Below are 13,968 nucleotides of genomic sequence, written 5' to 3'. Positions count from 1 at the left end.
GCTGTGTATCATTGTGCCTACTGGCATGGTTTGTTATATGCTGAAAATGAGTCTTTCATGCCTCAGGTCTTGGCATTTACCTGCTGCTATGTGGACGGCCATGCCTTAAGTGTGACTTCTCACCGAACATACCCTGGAAATGTGAGTTTAACAAACCACTGGTGCTTCCATTCCATTTTAGGTGAAATCTGCATGCACATGAGTTTCCCATTCAGTGCAAATCATTCTGCTCTCATCAATGCAGAGCATGCTTCCCTACAACACCCATGGATAGGATAAGCAGAGTAACAAAAGTAAGACATAACATATAAACCCAGGGGTCAAAGTAGACAATTCATAATTATATGTCCCACATCAAGAAGGAAAAGGGGGTAACTCCAACAACCATACAGATACTCTGATACCTATTCACATACCCATGCAGATACTCTCACAACCACGCTGACATCTATACAGATACTCATACCCACTCACATACCCTTCCAGACACTCTCACACCCGTTCTTACACTCCAGACATTCCTATACCCACTCACACACACAGACAGACACTCTTACACCCACTCACATTCCCATCCAGACACTCTCATACCCACTCAGACACACATACAGATACCTACTCATAGGAAACTCATGCATCGACTCACAGACCCATTCATGTACCCACTCACAGACCTACTCTGAGGCTCATGCACCCACTCACAGACCAACTTCAGACTCGTACCCATTCACAGAAATTCTTAGAGACTCACATACCCACTCACAGACACACTCGGGCACTTACTCACTGACCCACTCAGACACTGGAATGCCAGAAACCGGTCCTCGGAAGCTTGTTTCCGGTCCAGGGAAGACATGGCTTGGCAGTTCGGGCTGGACTGTTCCCATGAGGCACAGGGTCAGACTGATTTGCATATAGCCATGTCTGAACTGGGGTGGCAGGGTGGGCTAAAGAACGCTGATGGATTAAACCCAGATCTTTTGACTAGGTGTGAGTGTTTGATTGATTCAGATGCTCTGTCCATCACCACCCCCTTTTGTACCACTCAGACACGCAGGCACCCACCTACAGATCCACTGAGACACTCGCACACCCATGCACACTCACAAAGACACTCATGCACCCACTCACATACCCAGTCACTGGTTACATTTAGGAAATAAAATGAAGAAAAGCTTAGAAATCGACTGAAAAAAGCAAAGGTTACAGGGACATTGTAGGTAGGCTCAGATTTCATGCATACAAAACAGGTGAAATTCAGCAATTATAGTTAACTGAGCTAACTATAACTTACACCCCACAATGCACTGCTTAAGACCTCACATATTACATCACTCATTACATGACATCACCGATGACATCAGAAATAGCATCAATGATGACATCACTGATGATATCATCCACAGTGCTACTCGAACACCCACTCACATACCCATACAAACTCTCATACACCCACTCACACACCCACACAACCACTCACATACCAATTCACAGACCCATACAAGTACTAACACAACTATTCACACATCCCCTCACTCAACCATACAGCTACCCACATAGCCATACATTCACCCATACAGCTACTCACACACATACTTATTCACCTATACAGTCTCTCACATACCCACTCACTCACCCAGTCTCTCAACACAGCCACTCACTCACCCATTCTACCACTCACACACTCAATCACACACCCACACAACTAGTTACATACCCATCCACACATCCATACAACCACTCACACATCCACTCACTCATCTATACATCCACTTATACAAACACTCACTCTCCAATACAGCCACCCCCACACAAACCTATTTAATCAAACAGCCACTCAAACAGCCACTCACTCACCTATACAGCCACTTGCACAGCCGGCTTTTCACTTATACAGCTATTCATATACCTAACTACTCACCCATGCATTAACTCACACACCCACTTACCTAGCTATACAGCCAATCTGTATAGCGTGCCTGTAGACAAGCTTGAGGACCAGGAAGTGCAGAATCTGTCCAAAGATACATATGTACATTTTACAACACATAGGTGTTCCTCCCCTGTAAACCATGTTCAAACAGTATGCAGCCAAATGCCTAGAGTGGGCAACTCTGAAGCTGGGGAATCAGGTTTGAGTCTTGGAGGGAGGCACAATATCTTGTGATTCTGGGCAAAATACTTAATCTCTCTATGACCAAAAAATGTATGTCTCCTTCTGTAATGCAACTGATGCTAATGTGAAGCGCTCCAATACCTTTAAGCTGATTTTGTGGTATATAAACAAGCTACAAATAATTAATAACAAGGTTGTGCTGGTGTGCCTATTTCAAGATTACATATTGTACATCCCATTAGTGCATATGAGAGCTGAGCAGTAGACCATGCATACAGCTCATATTTTGCTCACTGAGGGAAGGAAATCACATGGAGTTGGACTGGTAATGCATCGGCAAACATTGATAAAGAAAGATGGAGTACGAAAACATTGAAAAGAGCACTCAGGTGCATGCACACTGCACTTTCAATGGGGCACCACATGCTCACTCAGACCTCGAAATCAAATGTCGATTTGACAGGTGGTGCCACTGATATATTGATCAAGACACTTATGACAGTGACAGAACAAAGGCCCAATTGCTTTTGTATTATGTGTGCATTGGTCATATGTGCTGTGTCTATGAGCTGCTTTCCTGCTCAAGCGTTTTCCAATCACATGGTTCACAAAATTCTAATGAGTGTGGCATTTTATTCATCTTTTTAGTTAAGTGCTTTGTCGATTTTTGCTTATTTAGGTATTGCCAATTCTTTTATATGATAGTTGTCATTTAAAACACACGTTATGCTCTAGGAAAATCCCAGATTGAGGTTTTTGTCCCCTGTACTGTCTGGTACACCACAATTTTTCCATAAATTTGTGGATCCACCTGCATTTCTGTGGCAAAATTGTAAAAAAAAAATGTTTATTCCCCAGCGGGGTTCCTGTGGAGCCCACCACCACACCTAGAGGGTCAGGGTATTCTTTTTCTTTCCCCTTTTCTTAATCTTTGATGTTGTTCTGAGGGACTCGGCAGAAGCTGAGTTCCAAGATGGATGCCAATTCTTCCTGGTTGTAGTGTTGGAAGCCAAACAGATTTCAGCACAGGGACTGTCTTTTCCATGGAGGGTCACAACCCCTCAATGTACACATTTCAGTTTCTGTTAATATATCGAAAACAACTGAACAGATTTACACCAAACTACTAAAGGCACTACTATGGACCAAGATCTAGCTTTTGATCAAATTTGCTGTAGTTTTGTGCAGTGGTGCAGACTGTAGACTTCTACAACAACCCTATGGGAATTAACATGGGCAAAAAAAATGTTGGTGCCCTCTTTTTCTCTGCATTTCCTTAACAGCAGCTGAAGTGAGCGGTTAATTGTTTTGGAAAATTGCATGCCAAAGATAAATGCAGGAAAAAAAACACTTTTCCAATGGAAACTAGGTCCTAACTATAACTATCTACTAGAGACTGCCAGTAGGTAACATATATGGTGGTCGTAACGGGATAGTTATAGTTAAGTCGCTTTTCCATTGAAAGTGCATTTTTTGGTTTGCGAATATCTTAGGCCCCGTTTGGCGAATCTTTACGAAACATTTCAATAATAAAGTTAATCTATCTGAGATCCTTCTTGAAAAATTCAGGATGATCTGTCAAGTGAGGGGCAACAAAGAAGGGGGTTCCTAAAAAATAAAATCATCATTCATTTCCTGTGGACTTCTTTAAAATGGGCTACAGCAAAAACTGCAGAATGGAATTATACCAAATTTGGCATTGAGCTAGAGCTTGGTCCACAGATTGTGCTTTCTATGATTTGGTGTAAATCCATTCTATAGTATTGAGAAATTTAGGCTAAAAGAAATTAAATATTTAGGCATTTGGGTCTGCAAGTGTCTTGAGCACCAATTAAAAAATGTGTTCTGATTGGCCCAATGAGCTTTATGTCTCTTGGGATACCTCGCTCCTGTGGGAGTTAGACTTCCATCAGAGTGATCGCTCTGACTGACTGCCAGCAACATGAGGGAAATTTTGCTGCCAGCCTTTGCTGGAGTCAGGGATTAAGGATTTAGATCTCGATAGTAATGGCCCCGCCGTCGCTTCGTCAGCATTTTGACCGCCCACCTACTTGGCATTCCACCCACCTAATTTAGATGTTGGTGAGTCCTTAGACAAAAGACCACCAGAGTTGCTTTAAGTCCGCCAGCTTTTCATCCCTGACTCAATGGTGTCAGAGGTAGAAGCGGCTGGCAGCAAGAGTCCAGGCAGGATTCCCGCCACGCTAATCAAGAAGTTCCTTTCAGCCAAGTAAACTGTGGAAGGAAGACCTCCTACTTTTAGTTGGCTGAATCAAAGGAAATGATGTAAAAACATACCAATTTTTCTGCTTCAGAATTCCATTTTCACCTTAAACCCCATTGTCAAGGTCCCTCCTTCACTGAGACTTCTTGACTACGACAACAAACCACTCAGTTTTTTTCCAGGATAACAGGTCTGTTTTTCAAAGCCTGTCTTACAATGTGTTAACTTTTGCTGTAGCCTTGTGTATTTTTGCATTGCCCCTACATGCAATTTATGTGTCAAGCATTAGTGTTCATCTTGTCACCTATCGTAGTAAAATATATACACCTGTATTGACATATAAATATATATTTATTTACAGTTGGTGGTTGTGGGTGTTGTGCTTGTGGTGCCTGTGGTTGAGCATTCAATAGTGTGTTTATGCTATTTGTGTGGTATGCAATATGTAAATATAAGTGGCATAACACATCACTTACAACTTTATTAGAAGCACACACAATGCATTTGTATTGACACATTGAAGGTAGTACTTCTCAGTCTCCACTCCACCAGGGAGTCACTCCATCGCAAAACCACTAGCAGCACAATTGAGACATCTAAATAGACTTGGCGCAACACTGCAGGCGTGATGGTGATGGAGTACTGGCAGTGCGCAGAGGAGTCCACTGAATGTGGTTCATACAGCACACATCTTAATACAACAGATGGGACTCCATTGACTTGATAGAGTACATGAGACTGTCAAGTCAGTGGAATAACACTAGTCCTGCCAACATCTTAATCAGACCCTTAATCCCTCAGGCCCTGTGACTCTCACAAGATTGAGAAAAAGAATGTCAGCTGGGCCGCATTAATTAATTATAAGCCCTGGGGTGCCCACCCCCGGGGCTCAATTAATTAAGGGGAAGGGGGCTATGTGGCCTCCTCTCCAAGATCTAGAGCCTCTGGCAAGCCTACCCCTTGGGATTATATGAGGATGGGGTCCACAAGGCTTCCATCTCTGAGACTTGAGAGGCCAAAGGTAACCCACCCCCGGCCAAAGATAATTTATATGGGGACCAGGCTAGATGGCCCCCCTCGCTAAGCCTCAGAAGGCCCCCAGGGAGCCCATCACAGTGCTGTAATTTGTGGAAATAGGGCTGATTACTGTAAGGAAGGGGGCATGCGGCCCCCTCCCTGAGCCAATAATGGCCCGGCAAACCTCTCCCCAGGGCAAGCACAGTAGCTATACCCCATGTGGCCCACCTCCCTGGTCCTAATTAGTTATGGTACCCCATCCCTAAGGGCCAAAATGCAAATAAAAGGGGAAGAGGTTGTGCAGCATCCCTCACCGAACCATTATAGACACGGAGACCCCATCACCTGGGACCATGCCTTATTTAAATGGTGAAGGGGCAATGTGGCCCCCTCTCAAATCCTTTTCAAGGCTGGGGACCTCATCCACCACCCCCTAGTATTTAATAAAGGGGGCGTGGCTCCCTGAGCCCATTATTCTGTGGGGATCTCATAACAGAGGTTGTGTGTTTTTTTTAAAGGGGAGGGACTGCCTGCTCCCCCTCCTCAAGCCCTTTGAGGCCCCAGGAATCCCATCCCCTGGAAAATGGGGTCCCCGGGGCCCAAATGGCTCGGAAGGGGGTTGTGGGACATGGCCATGTTATAAATGGTGAATTAAGTACTCTGGTTCTAAGAGTAATTTGCGAACGAAGGAGCTCTGAATGGCAGAGCATTTTTGTGAACGTTCCACCAGTAAACAGGCCACTTCATTTCTATGTGCTCACTGTTCATATGTTAAAATTCAAGATTGGATAAGTAGGCTAAAGAAGCATTCCTACCAAAAATCTTTAGAATTATGACTTGTTGACTAACCTAATTAGTAGTTATTGCAGCTGGTTCCGAACCATAAAGGTTTTCAGTGTGTACAGACAAAGATTTTAAACAAGCATTTGCAATGCAATAGGTCTCGCATTATGAAAGTTTGAACTATTGGTCTTGTAAATGACATTTTTTTTATTTATGTGTTGGTTTTGAAAATAGCTAAATTAATAGCTTTGTCATTTACAATGCCAATAGTTATAACTTTCGCAAATGTGACACCTATAACCTGGGGTTGCGCTGAGTGATGCTGTGGTGGCGCTGAGTGATGCTGGTGTGGCGCTGAGTGGTGCTGTGATGGTGCTGAGTGGTGCTGTGGTGGTGGTGAGTGATGCTGTGGTGGTGCTGAGTGATGTTGTAGTAGTGCTGAGTGGTGCTGTGGTGGTGCTGAGTGATGCTGTGTTGGTGCTGAGTGGTGCTGTGGTGGTGCTGAGTGATGCCGTGGTGGTGCTGAGTGGTGCTGTGGTGGTACTGAGATGCTGTGGTGGTGCTTAATGGTGCTGTGGAGGTGCTGAGTGATAATGTGGTGGTGCTGAGTGATAATGTGATGGTGCTGAGTGGTGCTGCAGTGGTGCTGAGTGATGCTGTGGTGGTGCTGAGTGGTGCTGTTGTGGTGCTGAGTGATAATGTGGTAGTGCTGAGTGATGCTGTGGTGGTGCTGAGTGATGCTGGGGTGGTGCTGAGTGATGCTGTGGTGACGCTGAGTGGTGCTCTGGTGGTGCTAAGTGGTGCTGTGTTGGTACCGAGTGATGCTGTGGTGGCACTGAGTGATGCTGTGGTGCTGCTGAGTGGGGCTGTGGTGGTGCTGAGTGATAATGTGGTGGTGCTGAGTGATGCTATGGTGGTGCTGAGTGATACTGTGGTGGCGCTGAGTGATGCTGGGGTGGCGCTGAGTGATGCTGTGGTGATGCTGAGTGGTTCTGTGGTGGTGCTGAGTGGTGCTGTGGTGGTGCTGAGTGATGCTGGGGTGGCACTGAGTGATGCTGTGGTGCTGCTGAGTGGTGCTGTGGTGGTACTGAGTGATGCTGTGGTGGTGCTGAGTGTTGCTGAGGTGGTGCTGAGTGATGCTGTGGTGGTGCTGAGTGATAATGTGGTGGTGCTGAGTGATAATGTGGTGGTGCTGAGTGATTCTGTGGTTGTGCTGAGTGATGCTCTGGTGGTGCTGAGTGATGCTGGGGTTGCGCTGAGTGATGCTGGGGGGTGCTGAGTGGTGATGTGGTATTCCAGAGTGATGCTGTGGTGGTGCTGAGTGGTGCTGTGGTGGTGCTGAGTGATGCTGGGATGGCGCTGAGTGGTGCTGAGTGATAATGTGGTGGTGCTGAGTGATGCTGTGGTGGTGCTGAGTGATGCTGTGGTGGTGCTGAATGATGCTGGGGTGGCGCTGGGTGATGTTGGGGTGGCGCTGAGTGGTGCTGTGGTGGTGCTGAGTGATGCTGTGGTGGTGCTGAGTGGTGCTGTGGTGGTGCTGAGTGATGCTGTGGTGGTGCTAAGTGATGCTGGGGTGACACTGAGTGATGCTGGGGTAGCGCTGAGTGATGCTGGGGTATCGCTGAGTGATGCTGGGGTGGCACTGAGTGAAGCTGGGATAGCGCTTAGTGATGCTGGGGTATTGCTGAGTGATGCTGGAGTGGCGCTGAGTGATGCTGGGGTCACGCTGAGTGATACTGTGGTAGCGTTGAGTGATGCTGGGGTAGCGCTGAGTGATGCTGGTGAACAAACGTGGAACATTAAATTAAAAACATAAATGCGGCTTAAAGCCGAAGCTGGATAGGGAAGTGCACTGAACAGATGCCCCTGTACCGCTTTGATAAAAGTAAACAAACAAATGCTGGTGGAAAGCCATAGCGGAACGGGGAATTGCACGGAAGACACAAGGCCGTCATTGCTATTAAAAATTATGCAATGGAGGGCGAGGCGCGTATTTTGTAAATAAAGGCAAGCGTTATTCACAGAGCTTATAAATGCATAGTGTGAAAAAAAAGGAATATTAATCATCCCCGGAGTATGGATCTATTATCTTGATACACAATTACACACGATGTAGGGAATGCCTGTAAACCATCCAGGAACTGGTGATCACGTAGTGGAGCATTAAAAACAGAGAAGTGCAAATGTTGCTCAAGTGGGAGGGGAAAGAGCACGGAACAGGCACCCTTATACCGCTCTGATGAAAGTAAGCAAAGACATGCAAATGCTGGTGGAAAGCCAAAGCGGGAGAGAGAAGTTCACGGAAGACGCAAGGCTGCCATTGCTAATAAAAAAAAAGTTTAAAAAAACAGTAGCATTGAATTGATGAAAGCATCTTCATCTGCACCAAGGGTGAATTGTAACTTATCAAAATGTCTCTGATATGGGGTGAAGGACTACAAAGGAAAATCGGCAATCGTCTCCGCAATGCCTCAGAAGTCCTACAGAACAAGGGCAGCGCCAAACACCTAATCCGAGCCAGGGTCACTCAACAGTAGGATGCGGTATGTGCATGCCCCAGGGCTGGTCATTCTCTGAGGCAACAGCGAGGGACAGTGAACGAGGCTGTAGGATGTGAAACATCACTCTAGAGACCGTGCCGGAGCTAGAGGGGGAAGCCAAAACTAGTAACACTAGTATTGATGCAGTGGCAGGCATAATCCAGGAAGTTGTAACAGATAACAAAGTGTGAGGTGCTTCCTTCCTTCTGGCCATTTTAACTCATGAGACGGGCTGGTACAAGAAAGGATACACACTAAAAAAACAGCAGTAGCAACTGGAAAAATGTGTACCCCAAAACAAAGGCAAATATTTCCTTTTAGAGAGGCCGGAGCGCACACATTAGGGAAGCATGCTTATACAGCAGGCACACAATGCCAATAGTGCTCAAATGGCTTTAGCCCCTCCTCCCCCTCGTCTTGCGTGTCAGCCCACGCTGGTATGTTAAAAAGATGGTAAAACAAACGGCAGCTGCTCAAGACTGCCGAACCGACAGGATGCACGAAAATGTCTCCGATATGGGTTGAAGGGCTACAAAGGAAAACAAGGAGGCAGTAAAGAATGCGAAAGTAAGAACGTGGGCGTAACAACTTGAGAAAGATTATATTTTTTTAAGTAAAAGAAAGAGAGACAAACAGCCGGAGAAATAGGAGAGTGAAATGAGGGAAGATGTGAATGGGAGGAAAATAGGAAGAATAGAAAGACAACAAGCAGAACGTGATAAAACAAGCTCTTGGCATTGCTGTGGGTGGCGGGGGGAGAGGATTCATTTGAAGTGTGAAGCAGGGGACGGGGAGCGAATCCCTTTGAAGCACGGCCTCGCGGCCGTGAAAGTGAAACAGCCTGAGGCCGAGCGCATGCTGGGGAAGCTTCAGATGCCTGTGGGAGGGAGGCTGATGGGTTTGATGTGGAGGCGCGTTCCGAACGAGTGCACCACATGAACTGGACGAAATCCACGATGGTTTCAGAGCTTGGTTTGCACTCTATACTCTTGTCTACTTATCCCTTACGGGATAGAATCGTCGAGACCTAAAAAAAAAACCATAGTTGTATTATGCACATGGGGAATAATCGAAGAACAAATCTTGGCATTTCTTATTTTGTTTGAGCTGTATTGTTACAATGTGTTAGTATTTACATATATTTGTCAAGGACTTCAAGCCCTACACAAGTTCCCATAAATGTTATTTATGTATTTAGCTGAAAATATATAAATAAATATTATTCTCCTGGCAGATTCTTATAGAAATTACATTTTTCGAAGATCTCATTACTAAATAAAAATTGTCAATGTGCAAATGTTTAACAATTAGAATCTTTCAGTATCACATTGAGTTCAATGACCTATATATAATCTGGTTTCCTAAAACTATGAGCATGATTCCGAAGTTGTTAAATTTTTTGCTTTTCTCTTTTTACAGATCTTTGTCAATGAAGTCATTCATGCCATGGCTCTTCTTGTTTGCCTCAAATGATTCCCACGCCCACCCATCCACCTTTGTTCTCCTCGGAATTCCAGGCCTAGAGAATGACTACCTTTGGATCTCAGTGCCTTTCTTGGTGATGTATGTGATAGCACTGCTAGGAAATGGAGCTATGCTTCTCCTCATAGGGATAGACAGAGGGCTTCATGCACCTATGTATTATTTCCTCTGTATGCTGGCCTTCACTGATGCAGTCCTATCCAGTTGCATCATGCCAAAATTGTTGAGCATCTTCTGGTTCGGTTCTATGATTATATATTTTGAAGCTTGTCTATTTCAGATGTTTGTGATTCACACGTTTACATCATTAGAATCAGGGGTCCTGTTGGCCATGGCTTTTGACCGATATGTTGCCATATGTAACCCACTGAGATATACAACAATCTTAACTAATCCAATCATATTGAAAATCTACGTTGCAAATGTTATCAGGGGTGTTCTCATAGTCATCCCCTGCCCTGCTATGGCTAGCAGGCTTCCATACTGCATGACCAACATCATCCATCATTCATACTGTGATCACATGGCAGTGGTGAAGCTTGCCTGTGTGGATACTACAATAAACAGTGCTTATGGTTTAACTGTAGTTCTATTGGTGATTGTGTTTGATGTTATATTCATCACTTTCTCCTACGTTTTGATACTGAGGACAATTTACAACCTTCCATCAAAGGCTGCACGCAGCAAGGCAATCAACACCTGTACTGCCCACATCTGCATTATTCTACTGTTTTATACACTTGGGCTCTTCTCCTTTTTAACTCACAGGGTGGGTCACAATGTATCTCCTTATGTTCACATCCTCCTGGCTAACTTCTATCTGCTCATACCACCAGTGATAAATCCTATTGTGTATGGAATAAAGACAAAGGAGATACAAGAGAAAGCTTTTAAAATATTCTACAAAAATGCCTTGCCAACTTGTTATTAAAGATTACTGCACTTACTTGAACATTATTACTTGTTTTTGCTACATATTTTTATTATGTTGTAATACTTCCACTATAAGATTAATTGTTTGATCACTACAATTGTAACTGCAATATTGGCTTACAAACTAAAAAGCATAAAAAGGTGGTAAATGTTGGCTACTGGCTTGAGCTGCTGACTTTGGAACCTATGGACCCAGATACAAATGGTGGTTTCTGGCTTGGCAGAACATTGTGTGATTTTGGGCAGATGACTAAATCTCACTTAAAAATACATTTGTATTGCCCCCCCCCCCCGATTTACGGCATCTTGTGGACCAACTCCCATTTTGTCATTTAGAATACATTGCTCCATTGCTTCTAAGGTAGGATTAAGCTATACTAATGCATACAATAATTTCAATTGACTACAGTTCATATTACCATTCTTACTCTTAATAATCATTGCTGACCTTTTCCATGCACAATCTAAAATGTACCTTAATAAAAACCACTACACCAACAAATCATCCTATGAACATAATCAAAAGCACTCCTGACAACTCCAGATAGAGGCACTCTACAATCCCTTCCTACACAAGAGTACATTTCCCTTCTTTCACTTGGAAAGCTATCTACTGGACAAAGGCATTTGAGGTATGTCAACATAAACTCTCATAGGCACTTAATCCATTTTTTTAACAACTTTATTTCTTTTTTTGCAAAATGCACTACTGCTCCAACTGGGGCATCCTACTAGTGGAAGTATGCTCAGAATACAATTGAAAGTTACTGTTGGAAGAGCCAGGTTTTTATTTGTTTCCTAAAGTGGCTTTGAAGTCACAGAGTCATTTATTCAAAGGTAAACTATTCCAGTGAGGGATCCTCCACACTGTTTGCAAATGTTCTTGGATGGAAGGTTTTGAGCAGGAGAATAGGCTTTAATGAACAGTCTATTATACAAAGGCCTGTGTCCAGGCATGGCGTAGGGCACAACACAGGGAGGCTTGAAAATGACTCATTCTGCCACAGGAAGCCAGTGCAGATCACTGATTTGAGAGCAGATGATTATATAGAAAGGAATATTGAGATGTACCTGGGTCATGACGTTTTGGATGATTAGTAATAGGCATATGAGAGCTTGGGAAATACTCAGGAGCAGAACATTAGACCAGACAGGAGATAAGTGGCATGGGTTGATCAGTGGGCTAGGGAAGAGGGGGGATAATTTTAGTCACTGTGTGAAGAAGACCAAGGCAACTGTTAGGATGATTACTATTGGCACAGAAGGCAAATGTTTTGATTTCTGGTTTAGGGTGGGGCTAAGTACCAAGATTGCTGGGGTAATAGTTGAAAGAGCATGGTGAAGGCTGGTTACCCATTAGCAACATCTATTTCTTATCTCACTCTTAAGGAAGTTTGCACCTGGCAATGCTGCAACTGCTGACAAATTATGTTTGAGTTGCCCTAAAGTGAAATCAGTACAATCTATAAGAGACACAATGAGCTGAGTGTCATCAACATTTGAACACATTGTGAAATTAAAGGATCTTATGGTAGATGCTGGAGGAAGGAGATACTGATTGAAGAATGTGTGGCTCAAGGACAAGCCTTGTGGATCGCCAAAGGTTAAGGAATATGAAGAGGAAAAGATGGAGTTCAAGCTGACCACACAGGATTTATCAGTGAACATTTTTAAAACAAATATAAGATCAAATTGACAATTGTCTTGCTCATAAAGCAGATTTAGAAAATCAGCATAAGCCACAATATCGAACACTGGTGACAGATATAAGAGTATACGAGTAGTGGTAACTCTTTGTTCTAGAGAAGCATATAGATGTTTAGTGATGGCTAGCTGGGTGGATAAGGTGCTATGAATGTGATGGAAATTAGATGGGGCTGTCTCCAGATGATTGTTGACTGCTGGATACTGAGAAAGAAGTGAATTGACTTCATTTTCCATTATTCCAGCAGGAAAAGGCAATCAGAAGAGGGACCTGTAGCTGAATAATACAGATACATACAGCATAGTTGTTTTCAATAGAGGGACAACCCTCACATGTTTTCATTTAGCAGAGATGGTGGAAGCCTTTAGTTATCTGTTAATTCTGCTAGTGTAAAACATGTCTGCGGAACAAATAGCAATATACTTGATTTTAAAAGCCAGTTTGTAGTTCAAGTCTAATTGTCAGTTTGTAGATAGTTTTGGCCATGAGATAACAATAAGTCTTCCAAACTCACCGGAGGGCTCTAGACTTATATTTCAGAGATTTGAGAGCATCGTCATGTGAATGGTCTGTGGGCTGATGCTTGAAAGTAGGTCGTTTTGCCAAGGAATAGTATAATTTACAGCCAGAGAGATTTAGTTATTGAAATTAGAAGTAGCCGCACTGAATTCCCTAGGATCAAGTTTGAACTTGAGATCCTCATAATTACCTTCGGAATCTTTTATTCCTCAGGCCCACACTATCTACGGCCTAGGTTTATACGCTATCTGCCATGCCGAACCCTCGGATCTTTGAATGCTAATCTACTAAACCCCCTGTTTTCAGATACATCTCAAAAGGGGGGAAATCAATTGCAGTTCTAGGGACAAAAGCCTGAAACCAATTTCCTAACCACCTATGTTTCATCCAATCGAAAACCCTCTTCAGAAAAGCTCTGAAAACAAGGATTTTATGGCACCTGATGCGCTATGTAAAGCACTTATCTAAAATCTCTGTCCCTACTCTCAGCCATCCTGTCTGTTAGCAACTTGCTCAGCGCCAGGATTCTCCTCGGAGTGAAATTTACGCTTTACAAATACCATATAACATAACACAGCATAACCAGGCACAAATACTTACAGGACCAGGGAAGAAAGAACTAGTGGGAGTGGAGGTCTGATGTTCTTGG

General features: G+C 43.9%; 1 protein-coding gene across 1 annotated transcript in view; it reads left to right on the top strand.

The window, feature by feature from the left end:
* The window catches only part of LOC147661090 (olfactory receptor 52K2-like), a 43,241-nt gene extending 32,148 nt beyond the window's left edge, over positions 1 to 11,093 (top strand). Inside the window, exon 3 of the mRNA XM_086951330.1 lies at positions 10,100 to 11,093. Coding sequence (XP_086807456.1) covers positions 10,100 to 11,093 — 994 coding nt within the window. The remainder of the gene's footprint in view (positions 1 to 10,099) is intronic.
* The last annotated feature ends 2,875 nt before the right edge of the window (positions 11,094 to 13,968 follow it).

This window comes from Lissotriton vulgaris, unplaced genomic scaffold (genome assembly GCF_964263255.1).
Source record: "Lissotriton vulgaris unplaced genomic scaffold, aLisVul1.2 SCAFFOLD_235, whole genome shotgun sequence".
Lineage (NCBI taxonomy): Eukaryota > Metazoa > Chordata > Amphibia > Caudata > Salamandridae > Lissotriton > Lissotriton vulgaris.
The sequence above is the reverse complement of the archived record's forward strand: the minus strand, read 5'-3'. Positions and strand labels throughout refer to the sequence as shown.